At 36.9% G+C, this 17,730-nt stretch overlaps 1 protein-coding gene across 3 annotated transcripts in view; it reads right to left on the reverse strand.

The window, feature by feature from the left end:
- The window catches only part of LOC116509490 (metaxin-2), a 42,197-nt gene that overhangs the window by 12,042 nt on the left and 12,425 nt on the right, over window positions 1-17,730 (reverse strand). For 2 of the 3 annotated variants that reach the window (XM_032218651.1, XM_032218643.1), the window contains exons 2-3: window positions 13,474-13,521; window positions 12,442-12,488 (exon numbers count right to left, since the gene is read on the reverse strand). In XM_032218651.1, coding sequence (XP_032074542.1) covers window positions 12,442-12,488; window positions 13,474-13,521 — 95 coding nt within the window. Of the gene's footprint in view, window positions 1-7,627; window positions 7,834-12,441; window positions 12,489-13,473; window positions 13,522-17,730 lie in introns of those variants that run through there. The other variant, XM_032218658.1, reaches the window with a different exon arrangement.

Below are 17,730 nucleotides of genomic sequence, written 5' to 3' on the forward strand. Positions count from 1 at the left end.
TTCATCACTCTGGACACAACTATAAATGAACAGAGAATTAAGCAATCTGAAATATACAGCATCTCCATTTTCTTGTACTTTACTGTGATAACCTCTCTCTAAAAAAGTAACTGCATCCAAAAAAAAAAAAACTTTACATTCCGTTTTGGCAATAATGATAATTGTAGTTTTAAAATGAATTGATGAAACTTTCTGCTACAATTCCAATTTTTCATGGAGATCAGCCGACAAATTAAAGTATAGCCCACTTCACATTTTTAAAAAGATGCCATTCTTTTGTCCGTCTGTTAACTTTAATCAACTATAAAATTAAAAATAAAATACAATTTTTAAAAATTACACATCATGCATACTGCTTAGAGTGGGGCTGGATAATAATCAACAGCCCCAGGCCTGCCGGAACAGCCAGGTCTTCGTAGCTTTACGAAGGCCGGAAGAGTAGTAAGGGTCCGGATCTCTACGGGGAGATCATTCCATTATACAGACCTGAGTTGACTGAAAAATAAATCTTGGCTCTTCTAATGGACTAGAAACTTAGGAACTTAAACTGTGGGTAAGGATGTCCCTAGAAGACATCTCTGTTTAGAAATTTCTCACTCCTAAAAAAGCAAAAGTCTTAAGGTATTTGAACCCCTAAACAGGTCAGATCTGTAAACAAACAAGAGTGGTTTACTTCCCAAACATAGGCTTTGTGGCTATACCTGAAAATGAAGAACAGTGGGCAGCAATGATAAAAGCATTGCTCCCTAATAAACCCTTTGCTTTGATTTTTCAGGTTCTTCCACCACAACAGAATACACATTCCAGACAAGCAAAATTTCCATAAACCAATTCCCACAAAACAACATGAAGAGGGGAGATTTCCATAAAGTATGAAGAAAGATTCCAAGCTGAGATATTTTGAGTAATAACAAGGCTTCTCTGGAATTGCATATTATTAATCTTATAAATAAATCAAAGCCAGTCCTAGTAGTATTATAATAATTAATATTTAAAATATGGCTGTAGAGAATGTCAATATGCAGACACTGAAGGGGATCTGCATTTTCTTTCATTAAAAAATGACAAGTGGAAAAAAGTGGAAATTATACAACATGAACTAATGCACAAAATATTCCAGTTTTCCTATCAAGCGGTGGCAGATGCTGTAAATTGCACCGTCTGTCTAAAATTATAAATAAAAATGGTCCAATATCATTCTTGGAATGATAGAGTATATGCCTAATGCAGTTATGATAATAGTCACATTTGTAGTTTAACATAAATTAAGAGTTTAATTGTATTTGTGACTACTTTAAACAAAGTAACGTGTTCTTTTGTACCTGCAAATGTAATTTATTGCAAAGCCAGGTTCATTTTCCAGAACAATCAGTTTTATACTACCCTGGAATGCTGCTGTAATGTAATTCCTGCAGCAGAATGTGTGAAGAGTACATTCGCTGGTACCACAGAGGAGGCTTTGAAGATAAATGAAGATGCTATTCATTCAGGAGTAATTTCATCTTAGAACCATATGAAAGATGTTTCACTCAGACACGGTGGATGCCTGGCTTGGGATTTCAGTCTATTTTCAGCTCCGGTGTAATGTTGTTAAATCGATTATGTTGATACTGTATTTCTAATCATGAAGAATTTCAGCTATTATTCTACTTAAAGAATGGATTGTCAGACTGGCATTATACTGTTAGGTCTCTCTCCGGTTTACAACACAATTACAGTTTCAAATCACAAACTGAAATTATAAATTCACACTAAAAGAAATTCAAATCAGATAGTCTGCAGCAGTCTTTTTTTTTAATCATTTAGAGAAAAATGATCCTTTTTCTCACTATAAAGAACTAATGAGCTTCCAATGCATCATGAGTGTTTCTTTCAGGTTTTACTCCAATTGTGTTTATCTTTCTATGTTATGTTTATGCTTGGTGACCAAACTCCATCATCTTTCTTCATATACATACATACTACAACTTGAAGAGCTATATGCAGGGGTGGGTTGCTAATCCCGTTCCAACCGGTTCGGTTGGAACGGGGCTGGCGGCGTCCTGGTGCATGCGTGCAGTTCGCGCATGCGTCTTAGCACCTGCGCGATGCTCCAGCTGCTTGCGGAGACTCGCGCAGGCGCTGTATGTGCCATCCAGCTGCTTGCGGAGACTCGCACAGGCTCTGTATGTGCCATGCACCTGCGTGAAAGCGCAGAAGCCTTCAAAGACCGGTAAGGAGCGTGGGTGTGCAGGTGGGCCCTTCGCCGTTCCCGGAAGTTACTTACTTCCGGGTTCGCCGACCAACCGGTTCGCGGGGACCGCCGCGAACCGGTTGAAACCCACCCCTGGCTATATGGGATATATTATCACTTACTTTAATTACTATATTTACATCACCAAACCATGAGGGAACACTGTCTGCTGCTCCCTATTCAATTTTAACAAGGGTACAGGTTCAGACATCCCAGGAATGCGTGATATCATACTACACTTACTGCTAATTAAATACATTTCAATATATTGACTTAAATTTAATTTGGTCTAGTCCATGCTAATGCCTTTACAGTGCTGGCATATCATACAAAGGATGTTACATCATTTAACTCCCCAAAACGTTTAGCAACCTTCCATTAAAACACTAAGTTTACAAAGCTACTGACATTGTTACTTTCTGTGTACATTATATTATTTTTCCATTCTTTCCAAAGATGAAGCAGTGAAACCTCTTTCTGGATATTTGTTTCACTGAAAGCTGGAAAGCAACTGAGATGAAGTAAGTAAGTAATTAAGTGTGTGTGTGTGTGTGTGTGTGTGTGTGTGTACGTACACACACATACACACACAAACACATACACACGGCACAAAATAATTTATCTAAAGGGGAGAAAATAATTTCTGCCCGAATAGTGATCTGAGTCAGATTCATAATAAAGCAATCAGCACGTCTTTATAATCTCTACAATCCTGAGAATATTTATCACAAAAAATTACCATTCCAGTCCCAAAAAATAGGAAATAGAATATATCAAACAACAAATCCTAAAATTCCAAGTGTTTGAAACCTATACCTGCATATCCTGACTAGAAAAATATTAGGAATGATTTTACAGGATTCTCCTCTCCCCCCCTTTTATTTCTCGGCAGGAAGACATTAAAAAAAAAGGAAGGATAAAGTATTAACAGTCTTCTTAAAAAAACGGAGTGAAGAAAGAACCTACAGAGAAAAACAGTAACCACAGACGTTGACCATCTCACTGACTCACTTGGTCTTCTTTCTGGATAGGTTCAGAGAGAATTTAATGTATCAGATTTTTATCTCATTGCTCCTGTCTTAAGTTTCTTCAATTTTATTTCTGCAACAATTTGTAAATTCTCTATTAAAAACCACATCTCAGAATATACACATTGTTTCCCCCAAAAAACCTTTGGTGTTTCATACCATATACGTCACAGATAAACCTATCTGAGGATAAACTGACCCTCAAAACTGCAACCAAAATACATCTACCATGAACTACCCAACTGTCATATTTAAAATGGAATCTGTTTTAGAAAACAAACTTTCTTGATAGAAAATATAAAAACAAATGAAGTCCTTCAGAATTTGCTGGAAAACCATACAAAAATTATCAAAATATTTTTTAAAAAATCCCCATCTTCATCATCTGCTTATTCAAAAAGATTTTCAGATTCTTCCCTTGTAATACAGCATCATCTCTATCATCCTCACCTTAATCTGCTCTGCCACCTACATACATTGCATCATCTTCTGTTCCATCCAGGGCATTGTCGATACCATACTTGAAACATGAACAGTGAACCATATTCAAAGAAATATTTTCCATCCATTTTGCTATCAGCTCTATATTTGGTTTTTTTAAATGTCTCTCTTCCTTTAACTTGGCCATGCCAAATATTGTCTGCAACATGTACTCTAACATGTCCCAGATGAGAAGGGGTGGTTTCTTTTTGAAAACAGGACCAAGCCATTTTTTCCAAACCTTCTCAAGCCACAGGTCTTATACCATTCTTGTCCATGCAACGTTTTCCATAGGGGCACACTATATATATATCCCTCTCACATAGAGGGAGGGAGGGAGGGAGGGAGGGAGGGAGGGAGGGAGGGAGGGAGGGAGGGAGAGAGAGAGAGAGAGAGAGAGAGAGAGAGAGAGAGAGAGAGAGAGAGAGAGAGAGAGAGAGAGAGAGATTGAGATTTTGCTTGCCTTCTTTGGGAGCTTTTTTCACTTAAAAATAATATCTGGATAGCTCTTAGTTCCACTTGTTAAACATGAAAGAATCACAGTAAAATTATTCTTTTAATTTCCCAATGACCGAACAAAAATTGTTTTTTACCAATACTTGTCAACTGTAATTGAACTGCCATGAATTTTGACCATATTTCTAATGTCACCAAGTTATCACCTATGATGCTTAAAAGTTGTTCAAGATTTTTTTTTCAAAGAAAACAATCTTCTCTTCAAGAATTCCGGGTAGCCCTTGAGAAACTTTATTTCATCATCTTAAGCAAAGTCTGCATCTAATCATGAATTTGGAACACCAGCCAACAGAAAAACAGAAATCTACCAGGCCCTCAGCCTCATATTTTTCAGACTTCGCCATCTTAAGTGTTCCCAGACCAACATTGGTCCAGGTAGCAAGTGTGCAAGACCAAAGACACTCCCCATTGGTATGCCTTCTTCCAATTTGATTTATCTTCTCAACTAGCTTTCATCTAGGACATCTTCAAGGCAGCTTTAGAAACCTGTATTATATTTAATTATTAGAAGATTAGATGTCATCATTCATGTAACGTGCCTTCACACTTGTAAAGAAAGAAGACTACACTGAACCAAAATCAAATGACATAAAAATGTAGTGTCCTCTAATATAAAGTGAAAAATTCAAAATGCTTCTTCTTTCAGTGAAAAAAATTATTTAAGAGTCAACTCATTAAATTATATTCTGTCTCAAAGAAACTCAGGAGAAAGAAGGGACGCTGTTAATTTACAGAAGAGCATTCTAAGAATAAGGATAGAGCCTAAATTTTGTTAGTATGAATTTTCAAAACTCTCTCCTTCAACCTACCTAAAAAGGTACAATTATATCCAATACTCTCTTTCTGCCAATCAGTAACATATGGCAGAAAAGTTTTTTTCCCACCTGCATCTCTGTATAACCATAAATCTCCTCTAGAGAGCTGAATATCTCTGAATGGGGGGGGGGGGGCACAGAAGGGACTAAAGGAGAAATAATTTACAAGTACAACTTCACTTCAAATCCATTAACACTGCAATCCCATACAGCTCTAACTGAAAGAAAGCTTTCAGGTTAGCACATAAAGGATTGTAACTAATTATCAGTGTGGGAAATGCTGCTTTAATCCACTTACATTAGACAATTAAAGAAATAATACGTATTCTTTGGCAATGTGATTCTTACTCTACTGGGCCTGTCTATATTTGTTATTGACAGAAAGCCAATAGTTGCAGAAAAGCACAGAATAGGTTGAAATGTTCATTTTTGTGATATAAATAGAAGGAAGTAAATTGAGTATACAATATAGGTTAACAGAAGGCATCTATATCATGGATAGTACAGATTTCCAAGGCTAATGTTGTAAATGTTCTAAAACACAATATGCAATAACACTATCTTATTCAGTTTCAGCCTTAATGAAGGTCAGATTATTATCGGTGCTCTGAACTTACAATACAAAAAGAAAGAACCATTGCTGGCAAGAACTTTAAATAATGCTTTGATTATATGCTATCAGGCCAGCATCAATTCTTAGCAATCACATAGATAGGCCTTCTCCATCAGTCCCAATCTGGCCCTTCAGATCTCCCTAATGACCCTTCAGTACAATTATACCTCTGCAATCAAATCCACCCATTTTGCTACTGACTGTCCTCTTTTTTCCCCATTCCCTCTGCGTTTTCCAGCACTATAGAATTCTCTAGACAACTAGATCTTCTTCACATAATGGCAATATGATAATTTGAACCTAGTCATTTGTGAATTGGGTATGAGCTCTGAACTGATTTGTTTTAAGATTCATTTGTTTGTCTTCTTTGGGTATCCATGATATTTGCAAGAGCTTTCTCCAATAATCAAAGTTCAAAAGCATCGTTACTGCTTCTCTCCTGCTTCTACAAAGTCCCGACTTTGCTTCCACAAGGTATCACAAGCAAAGTCATTGCCTACACAATTTTAAACTTCATGGGTCTTAATACATCCCAACATCGTTTCCAGGGAGTTTACTGATAGTCTGCCAAACACTAGTCTGCAACTTATTTCGTGACTGCCAATTCCTCTACTGTTAATAGTCAATTACAAAATACAGAAGCTATCCACCCTTTCAATATCTTGTCAGTTCTAAGGTTTGTGCTGCAGCTGACATTAATTTGATCTTCTCTGCATTGAATTATAGAGATTTTTTTCATTGTGCCCTTTGACTTTCATTGCTAGAGCTCACAGATCATTTGCATTTTCAGCTATCAGAACAGTGTCAACAGTTCTGTTTCTTTCTCCAGTTTTAAAATCACACCAATCTTTTTTTCCCATCTAGCTTCCTTCAATATATATTCAGCACATATACTTGAACAAATGAATGAGAGCATACAGTCTTGTCTTATTGGTTTGTTGATCTGGAATCAGTCTTTTAACCAAGTTCTTTCCTATGTGTATGTTTTGCATGTGGACAATGAGATGTTTTGGGATTTCCATTTTCCTGAGAACATTCCACAGACTAATATAGTCTATACAATGAAGATCTTTTTATAATAAATGAAATACTGTCCATGATAATTTACTTCTGGTATTTTTTTCATTTTGTCAATTATAAAGCATGCATCAGCAATAATGTTTCTTGTTTCACAGCTTTCCCGAACCCAGCTTGAACAGCAGCATTTCCCTTTTCATATAAGCCTCTGCAATATTTTCCCAACAAATGTGTGAAATTAAAGCTATCATACAACAGCTTGCATGCCAGTTAAGTCTCCTTTCTTTGGCATTGGTATGTAAACTTAACTCTTCCAATCTGTTGGCCATTGCGTCATTCTCTAGATTTGTTGGAGTAAAGGTTAGAACCTTTACTGGTTCTTCTATTAATCACCATAATTCTATAGCTCTTCCATTAATTCATGCAGCCTTCCAACTTGGTTATGACCGGTGCTGATTTAACCACAATGCTTACAATATAATTGTAAAACATTACAATATAGAAATTGAAACAGAATTCAGAGCATAGAAGACAGTAACTTTAAATACTTTAAGAGAACAATTAACATAAAAGATTTGTAAGCAGTTACCAGGCACAATTTGAAATGGAAGAAAGGCTCTCTCAATTCTACCCCACCCCCCAGCCACCACCACTGCCGCCCATTTTATGATCAGGCTGGGCTTCAACAATTTCAGCAACAGGTTCTCTGCCCAGTTGCTGGGTGGGCATGGCCATCATGGGCATGGCCATTATGGGCTTGCCTAGTCGGTCTCCTGCACCATGGCGGGAGGAGCATTTTTGTCTTCCCCAGGCTCCAGAGGCTTTCCTCAAGCCTCTGGGAGGATGAAAACTGCCTCCCCTGGGCTCCGGAGGCCTTCCAGGAGGCCTATTTTTTCCTTCTCCAAGCCTCCATGCAGGCACTTACCTCACATTCAAAACGTGTTGAGGGAGACTCCTGAGAGGGAAGGAGCCAGCCAGGGGAGGTTCTCCAAACCAGTCATAATGTTAGTTAGGGGTTCTCCCAAACCTGGGCAAACCTGTAGCAGCCCATCCCTGGTTATGATGGATTCCCCAATGGCTGTGGGACTCAGTGGATGCTGACATTACAATAGGTGCAGGTTTTCAATGTTCCTGAGAATTACAAGCCATAAAAGGTTGTAAATGTCTAAACCACCATCTTGGGCTTGGAAATAAACTGGTGAAAGTCTCCCCAATTTGCAGAAAGTTCCCGTTATATATCTCAATCAGAAACGTGTTGGCCACATTTTTATCCAATTACTGTTGCTAAATCATCTTTAAATAATTAAATGGTTTCAACCATATAAACAAAATAGTGTACTGTGAAAACAAAATCTTTACAAAGCAGAGAACCACTATCAAAATTACAAAAAAACAAGGAATTCATAATCATAACACAACCTAAGTATTATTAAGTACTGTTTAATAATAGTTACTGCAGTAACTGTACAAGTAGGCATAACTTCTATATTTCTTATTACAGATTATTCTAAACTGATAACATCACCTTACATCAAAGAAAATTGTTCCATAAAGTTTAAAATCAGATATCTTTTGAAGTCATATTTATATAGTCATGGCCACTATCTGCTGTCACGCAAAGAATATTGAAAAAAGATGATTTTAATATATTATGGTTAATTTATCATTTAAGTGACATGTGTAAAACAGAATTGAAATACACAAAATTCTCCTCTGAAAGGAACTTTGATTTTAACTATTTGTCATAATGATGATTATAGGTTTCTTGGTAGAAATGCAGGAATATCATTTCAAATATATTAGTACTATCAGTTATTTACCAAGAATTTTTAAAAATCCATTTTATAACAAAATACACACGGGGTCATTTCTACTTCTTCTCACCTGCTCTAGGATATCCCCATTTACCCCTTTCCTACCATCTACTGAGAAGTTGTCCCCCCAAAATCAGGAATTTCTAGGGATTGTCTCTCAGAAATGTGGGACTATCAAGATAGGAAACCGAATTATTATTGTTCATTACAATGAGATGCAGTGGTTAGAGTGCAGTACTGCAGGCTACTTCGGGAGACTGCCAGCTGCCTGCAGTTTGGCAGATCGAATCTCACCGGCTCAAGGTTGACTCAGCCTTCCATTCTTTCAAGGTGGGTAAAATGAGGACCCAAATTGTTGGTAACAATAGGCTGACTCTGTAAACCACTTAGAGAGGGCTATAAAAGCACTCTAAAGTGGTATATAAGTCTAAGTGCTATTACTATTGGTATTACATAATACTTTCTTCAGATGCAGAAAGAACATCATTTCTAATGATGGTGCAACATCATGGATTGCAAGCATTATTTAAATCAGTGATGTGTGTATTATTTATAGTGCAATCTGTTACAATCTTGTACTCAAAATGAGCCCCATTGTATCCAAACTAGCTTCTGAATAGGATTAGAGTGCTACAGTTACAACATTATCTTTTATAAATATTCTTTTGGACTTTTCAGTTTTCATTAACCACTAGACCAAACTTATCGCCATGACCCACAGAGATCACCATCATATTCCCACAGTGTGACTTCAAGCCAGCTTCTAACAAGCAAAGTCAATGGGGAAGCCAGCAGGAAGTTGCAGTCATGTGACATTGTACTCAACGACCCATTGTGACTCACTTAAGTTTAAGTTTAAGTTTTATTTTATTTATATGCCGCCCTATTCCCTAAAAGGGACTCAGGGCGGCGAACAACTTAAACGGGAAGGGGAAACATACAAGTACAAAATAAACATATTAAAATGACCAACAATCACACCTGTCGAGAGGGGAGGGGAACTCATCAACCCCAGGCCTGCCAACACAGCCAGGTTTTAACGGCTTTTTGGAAAGCAGGGAGAGAGGTGAGGGTCCGAATCTCCGCGGGGAGTTCATTCCAAAGGGCCGGAGCTGCAACAGAGAAGGCCCTCCCCCGGGTCGTAGCCAGATGGCATTGGCTGGTGGATGGAACCCGGAGGAGGCCGGCCCTGTGCGATCTAATGGGTCTTTGGGAGGTAATTGGCAGCAGGCGGTCTCTCAAGTACCCAGGTCCAATACCATGAAGGGCTTTATAAGTAATAACTAGCACCTTGAAGCGTATCCGGAGACCGATTGGAAGCCAGTGCAGCTCGCGGAGGATAGGTGTAACGTGGGTGTATCGAGGTACACCCACAATCGCTCACGCGGCCGCGTTCTGGACCAGTTGAAGTCTCCGAATACTCTTCAAGGGCTGCCCCATGTAGAGCACTTAACAAATGCAGCCAGAACTGACTAATTGATTTTGTTAAGTCAGGGAGTCACAATATTTTATTTTTTTACTTTCAACTGTGTCACTTAGGAATGGAGTTGCTGGTCCTAAATACTGTCTGTGTCTTCAAACAAGTATGAGTTGCCACATACTTTATTTATTCACAAGAAAATGACATCGACCATTCTTTATTCCGTAGTCCTTAGAACAGGCAATTTGTTTTTGATGCATGACTTCACATATTCTTGTAAATAATGCAATATTGGCATTATTATTGGTACCCCTTAAAAGGTAGAACACAATATTGGATTTTAATCTCTCAAGCAAACTACTTTCTTTAATTAGCATGATTTTGAATTTCTTAATTTGAATTTCTTAATACCCATTATCTGAATATAAATGCAAAGCATTGCACGTTGAGGGGAAAAAAAGATCCTAACCTCCCATATATGAATACTGATCAAAAAAACAGATGTTGCATTGGTGAATAATCTACTCAATGCAATAAGAAAGGTAAACATGATAAAGGAATTTAAGAAAGGAATGAGAAACTGAATTGCAAAAATGCTCTTCTGCAAACATTGTTATATTTGCATACAACATATATGTACATTTTTGGTCACAACATCACAAATAGGATATAGAAAAGGGCAGAGAAAGAACAATGAAAATGATAAAAGACAAACAGTACTCTGTATGAAAGAATTACCGTATTTTTCGGAGTATAAGACGCACCCTTTTCCCTCAAAAAAGAGGGTGAAAATCTGGGTGCATCTTATACCCTGAATAAAGCATTTTTGGCTGACTGAAACCCCGTCTCCTTTGCAAAAATGGATGTGCAGAGGGTTTGGGAGGCTTGCAAAGTGCTCCTGAGGGCTGGGGAGCGCAAAAATGAACAAAATTGGGCCATTTTTGCTTGTTCCCCCCCCCCAACCCCCAGGACCACTCTAAGAGCCTCCCAAAGCTCTGCATCCCCCCTTTTTTTTTTTGCAAAAAACAAGGCATGCAGAGGGTTTGGGAGGCCTGCATAGTGCAGAAACGTTTTTTAAAAAATTTATCTCTTCAAAATCATGATGCGTCTTATACTCCGGTGCGTCTTATAGTCTGAAAAATACGGTATATATGTAGCTTTTTGTGTGTTATATTTTAAATGTAAGTAGAAAAAGGAAAAGTTGATAGAAATTTAGAAAGTTATGCAAAATATATATAAAACATTTATTGGAAGTTTTTCTTTCTTCTTAAAATACTAAACCACGGGTATGATACAGGGAGACAAAAAGAAGCCCAAATTCACAAATACAAGGAGACATTTCCCCTGGTTTTATTTAAATGATTTCCACTTTAAGATCAGTTTCTAAATAAATGATGGCAGCCAAATTTGCTACTATTTGAGTACTGTGATTAGAAACTAACCCTTCTTTTGAGGTAGTTTCTAATCATGGTACTCAACTGGTTGCAAATGAAAATAAGAGGAAATCTTTCTACTGTTACTGATCCAATAAAGCTGTATGGTGAAAGATTCGGGAGGTTAAAAGTTCTACATACATACTTCTACACACAGCATGTAAGCAATTCTCTGAAAAATGTTACGAAATATAGTAATGCCCATCAACTCCAACAGCTTTAAACTTCATAGAAAATAAAGCTAAGGACAACTATTAGACTAGATGATTCTATATGAGTGTCAAGACAGACAATCTTCTAAAACATTAACAAAGCCAGTAGGAAGGCTTCTGGTTTGACATCTGATTACATTATGTTACACTACAGTTATGGAAGCAAATTTGGAACAGACTCTAATTCCAGAGAAATCTAAAATTATTCAAAAAAAGTATGACACATATTTTTGATGTATGCATGATTTTTTTCAAGGTACACTATAAATCTAAAGAAAGATACCATGGCTTGATAAATCAACTGAATCAAATAATTAAAGTAACATATCCTTTAATGCATCTTTTAAACCAACAATGTATCCTTTCTCAGGCTTAGATAGAAAGTTGTTTATGCTTTAATGAACATGAGAGAGGAGCTGCCCTCACATAAAGTCCAAAGCAATTCTGAATCTTTTTCGAAGATTCAGAATCTTTGTGCCAGGCCTACTCTTTTCACATTCTGGCAGATGCAATACATCAGGCATAATATAGCACTGGACTATCTTGCATCTCGTACCTAGTCTAAAACCAATATATATTATTGTGCATTATTAAAATTTGAAAGAAATTGACAAGACTAAGGGGTAGAAATGATCTTGAAAAAATGTTTTATATTTCTATTACCTTACTGGAAGATAACATACCAGAGCCAATCTGGAACAGACATACTGGTGTCTATCAAACAGGAACTGAGAGCAACAAAGAGGTGCAAAATTTAATTCATATCAACAAAGCATGGGTTAATAAAGCTGTTGGAGGATGGGGACCATTTCTTCCAGGTAATATTAGCAACCACAAAATAAGAAAACGATTATAGTTACCTGAACAGCAAGACAGGCGGCATTATCAGAAAGCAAAATCTGTTCCTCTATAAAATAAAATGCAGTATAATTATTTAAAATAATGGTTCTTTCCTCTGCCGATAATTGCACATCATTATGAGTACAAAAATAAATGGTATACAAACACACAGAGGCAAACTGTTTTAACACAAATCACACGCCCCATTACATTAATGCCACTTTACAAAACCTGAGGCCAGAAGTCCCATAAACATTTCTCCTGATGTGTCCTATAATTTGTCCTATTGCCCCAACAGTTAAAGAATCCCTAACAAAAGATATGTCCTAAGGTTTTCTGTTTCATTATAGGCAAAAAAATTTTTAATAATCACTCATTTCCTAATAGAAATAAAACCCACAACTTCATAATTCTTCTTGCTAAAAAGTAAAAGCATTCATAAACCTATGAAAAAAACCCAGCTTGCAGTTAATATTGCAGACTTTGTCTAGGTCTGTCACACAAAAGAAAGATGACAAGTACACAGCAATAAAAATTCCATGCTTAGAAGACTAAGGCTGCTACCTATTAGTCTTCATTACTTTGCAGTCTTCTGACAACTGTAGCAGGCTGCTGAGCCCCAAATGGGGGCCATAATGTGATCTGATGATATATGAAGAGCTGCTAAAGGGAGCCTGAACCATCCTAGCCTATACATTTTAACAGTTCCTTTTTATCGAGAGCCCACTTTACCACAAGACTTCAAAAATCTGCTGCCTCAGCTATTGGTGCAGTAAATCTGCCAACTGGGCCTGCAAACCACATCATTTTACACTGCCTACAGCAGCCAATATAATGAGTCAATAATAAACCAAGGACCTTATAGGCCATGAATAGCAGGTTTATATTGGCAAATACAAGTTTACACAATCCTCTGACCAGATAAGCATCATAAAGGATTCCCTTTTCAACAAGGCCTCTCCTGCCCTTCACCCCCACCAGGGCTCACTTTAATTATAAGGATGCATATTTAATGAATAAAAGTTAGCTAACTGAGAAAATAAAATACACACCTTTCAATGGCTGATAGAGCACAGCATTCTGAGGCCAAGGTTCAGCAGCTATAGGAAGGGATTAAAAAAAAACACCACAATTTATAAGGTAAGCATTTGTTATTGCTTTTATACCAGATTTTCTCTCAATTTAGATTGATAAGGCAGATTCCTCTGCTTAATAGCTTTACCCTAATTTATTATTTTTTTAAGAAAGATAAAAACAGGAAGTAACATTTAAGGTTAGAAAATGAAGATTTTTTTTTTAAAGCCAAAAGTATCAAGAGAAAAAATAAAGAAAAAAATAAAAATGACTTCTGGTTTTTCTTTCACAATCATGAGTGTAAATTTAAACTGACCTCTTACTCTATTCCAACAGATCTACCATCTGTTATTTTCTAATCATGAAACCGATATATTACAATTTAATTTCTTTCAAAGTCAAACAGGGTTTCCCATTGGCATTAATGAAAACCAGTGTGTTTTCTCTAATTAAAGCTATTTTGCCACCTCAGCAAGCTCCATCATATTCAACATCCCTCTTCCAAATCTTTCCATCTTTGTACATATAAAAGTCTTGCTGCTGTTATCGTATAGAAAAACAAAGTTCTATGAGTTTTTCCCCAACTTACTGTCAATCAATCCCCAAAGAAAAAAGTCTGGCTTCACTTGCATATTAATCTTTAAAATCCACAAAATTAATGTCTGTATTTGAATCATTTTTTTTAGCTTTTACATGTCTACTAAGCAAGATTAAAAAATCCCCTCTTGTTCACATTTCCAGTATAAATTTGAAGCATGTTTACATTTTAGGCAATTTTTTCCAATGGAAAATACCAACAAAACTTGAAGTTGATGTCAACGAATAGATTCCTTTCCCACAGTACATAAAACAGCTTTGGAAGAGACACTTTTCTCAGGAAACTAACACAAAGGGAAAGGATAATTTCTCTCTTCAAATGGCTGCAATGCTTATAATTATTACAGGCACGTGCAATTTCTTTTTGCAAAAAAAAAAAAAACAGCAGCTTAAATGCAAACTTTGGCTCTAAGTTTAAATCTGAATTAGTAAATAAAGATGTTGCAATGTTTTTTTGGATAGAGTGAATTATACAAATAACTGGAGGCGAGAGCTTCAAAGATAAGGTGCTGCCAAAGAAAATAGATGGAGGTATGAGACAATAGATGCAATCTTTACGCTAACCAAGAGATTTGAATCAAAAAAACCTGCAGAGCTCTAGAATGAGCATAAAAGATACAAGGAAGTTAAATCAGGAGCAATAAAGCAAAAATATTTAGAAGAAATACTATTTAAATGAACAAGCAGAAAAAGAGGCTGATCAAACAATGGGAAAAGAGAAGGAAAAAAAGAAAGAGGCTGCTATGTAGAGGCAAGAATGGAAACTGCAAGAATAAATAATATATGTATCAGTTTTTAGATTGCATATTTCCCCAGTCCAACCTAGTGTCCTCAATGTTTGATTACAATTCACACTATTATAAACTAAGAATGATGGAGTTGTTGTTGAATACATATGGAGAGTCATTGAGACAAGCACTGGCACACCTAAGTTTAAATTTTTTTTAAAAAAAAGCTAATACATATTTCAGTAAATAAAAATATATAATATGTATATTAATGTGAATATCATTTTGAAAGAGTGACTCAAAAATAAGCAATGAAAATTGTATAAGAATAACATTCCAATTTTCATATCTCTGCTAAGGGTAACAAATTCCCTACAAATGTTAAAGCAACACTATCCCTTTTCAAAAAGGGATATTTTTCTTTGCCAAAAAAACCCAAAACCAATCACTAAGGAGATAGATGGAAAGAAAAACCTAATATAGCAATTGAGAGCCAGTCAACAAGCCTGCTTGTTAAAAATCCCAGAAACTGCCATATATCTTAGCTGCCACACTCCTGCTCTAAAATTTCTCTAACTGTAAGGAGCATTTTACCATGATAAAGCTTTTCTATGCTGCACATTTGTGACATCTGTAATGTGTAATTTGCGGAATAGTCTATGACCATGATGGTGAACCTATGGCACGCAGAATCCTTTTTGCGAGCATACAAGCTGTCACCTAGCTCAGCTCCACCGTGCATGCATGCACACCTCCTGCTGGCCAGCTGATTTTTGGGTCTTTGCTGCATATGCACGGGGAGGGGGACACACATATGTGGGTCATGCATGGATCCACAGGGGAACGGGTGGTGCACGTGTGGGAGTTGCACACACATGCATGGAGTCAGGGCGCATGTAGGGGGTCACGTGTGCATGTATGGGGCGGTGAGGGGAGTGCAGGGGGGAACATGCACAGGGGCAAGGCACGTGGGGGTGCACATTGCCTTATGGGTGTGTGCATGCACTTTCGGCACGTAACGACAAAAAGGTTAGCCATCACTGGTCTATGGTGTGTGAAAGAAAAGGGGTGGGAAAGTAATACTTAATATTATCTAAAGAATGGTGGAGGTGAAAGGATTTTTGTAGGATCCATTCTGCAATTTATACAGACAAGGAAAAATTCAGAAAGCTAGGATGCTTATGTAAGCAAACAGGTAGCAACCATTTTATTTATTTATCAATTTAAATTCCACCACAAGAGAAAGCTATTAGGGTTATATGGTCTATAACCAAAGGTTGCTGGGAAGGGAGATGAAGATACTTTTAACAAAAAAAAGAGCCCTCTTTACAAACCATTGCAAGCAACATATTGTTTTTACTCTCTATCGACCTTCTTATGCTGGCCCTTTCCAGATCTACAGAACTTTTGACAGTTCCCATCATCTCCAGCAATCCAATCCCAAACATCTAGAAAATATCAAGATAGAGAATATTGCTATCTGCAAATTTAAAGAGGAAACATGGGAACCAAGATTTTCCTGATGAGAATATGACTCTGATTTATTATTCAAAGTATGACTACACAGAGTTGAACGTGGTATCAGTAGTTCTGACATGCCAACACTGCCGGGCACAATGTTCTTGCAGTTTGGCATGACAATGTTGACTCGTCCATAGAAAGAAAATGTGCATAAAGATAAATCAAAATACCATTCAGCATACACTAGTCACAGATAGGAGAGATATACAATTATTGTAGTTGATAAAATGTAAATGATTTGCTAAACCTATTTACCACAGCTGGTGCTTTTTGCAACGATTCCATCAGTAAAAATTAAGAATGCTGATTCTCTGCATGACCTTGGAACCACAGTAACAAAAATGCTTGACAGCTTTGTAATTGTATGCCACTTTACCAGTGAACTAAAATTATTTTTGCGCAGGAGCTAGATGGGGCTGTAAGATATGTAAATGATATGTTGCTGTTGTTCTGTCATTTCCAATTCTTTGTGACTTATTCAATGTCATGTCATTTGGATATTTCAGGATCAGGATATCACTGGAGCCCAGTTTGGATTTTTCACCTTGTTCTGATTGTGTTTATTTTTTAAATGTTTTTACTTTGCAACTTTTATTGCAAACTGTTATATGTATGTTTATGTTTTTATGCTTGTTCATTGATCAATGTTATTCAATTAAGATGGACAGTCATATGAACGTGAATAGTAAATCCCTATTAATGTTCTGAGTTCTCATAAGCTCAAACCTGGATCATCAGTGATAGCACCTAACCACCTATCTGCTTGTTGATTGCCTTTGATCCTTTCAAACATCAATCCTCTCCAATGACTCTTGCCTCTGTATTGCATGTCCAAAATATTTAAGCTTCAGCTTTGTTATTGGTGATTCCTATGAATAGGCTATATTTACTTCATACAGTACTGAATTATTTTTCTGGCAACCCAAAGTATTCTCAAGAATTTTCTCTAGGACCACAATTAAATTCCGCTGGGCCAGATTTCATTACCATATATTGTAAGTGGAAAACCACAGCTTTCAAAATACATACTTTTGTTGCATGTGTGATTTCTCCATACTAACGTTTTGTCTAGAAAGTCTAAAGTACACAGAGAAGCTAGCTATATCCAAGTGTCATAATGGAATACTTTTTTCATTATATTAATATTAATCTGTTCATGCAGCGTAGACCAAGAGTCCCCAATCCCCAGAACCGGGCTGCCACACAGGTGGAGATGATGGGCAAGTGAGTGAAACTGAAACCATCTCTCTGATCTGTGGAAATATTGTCTTCCACAAAACCGATCCCTGGTGCCAAATAAGTTGGAAACCACTGACAGACATTTCCACTGAATGATATACAAGGTGATCAAAAAAAAAAATACAGAAGACTCAAATCAAGGCAAGTATG

The sequence above is a fragment of the Thamnophis elegans genome, chromosome 1 (assembly GCF_009769535.1).
Source record: "Thamnophis elegans isolate rThaEle1 chromosome 1, rThaEle1.pri, whole genome shotgun sequence".
Classification (NCBI taxonomy): Eukaryota; Metazoa; Chordata; class Lepidosauria; order Squamata; family Colubridae; genus Thamnophis; species Thamnophis elegans.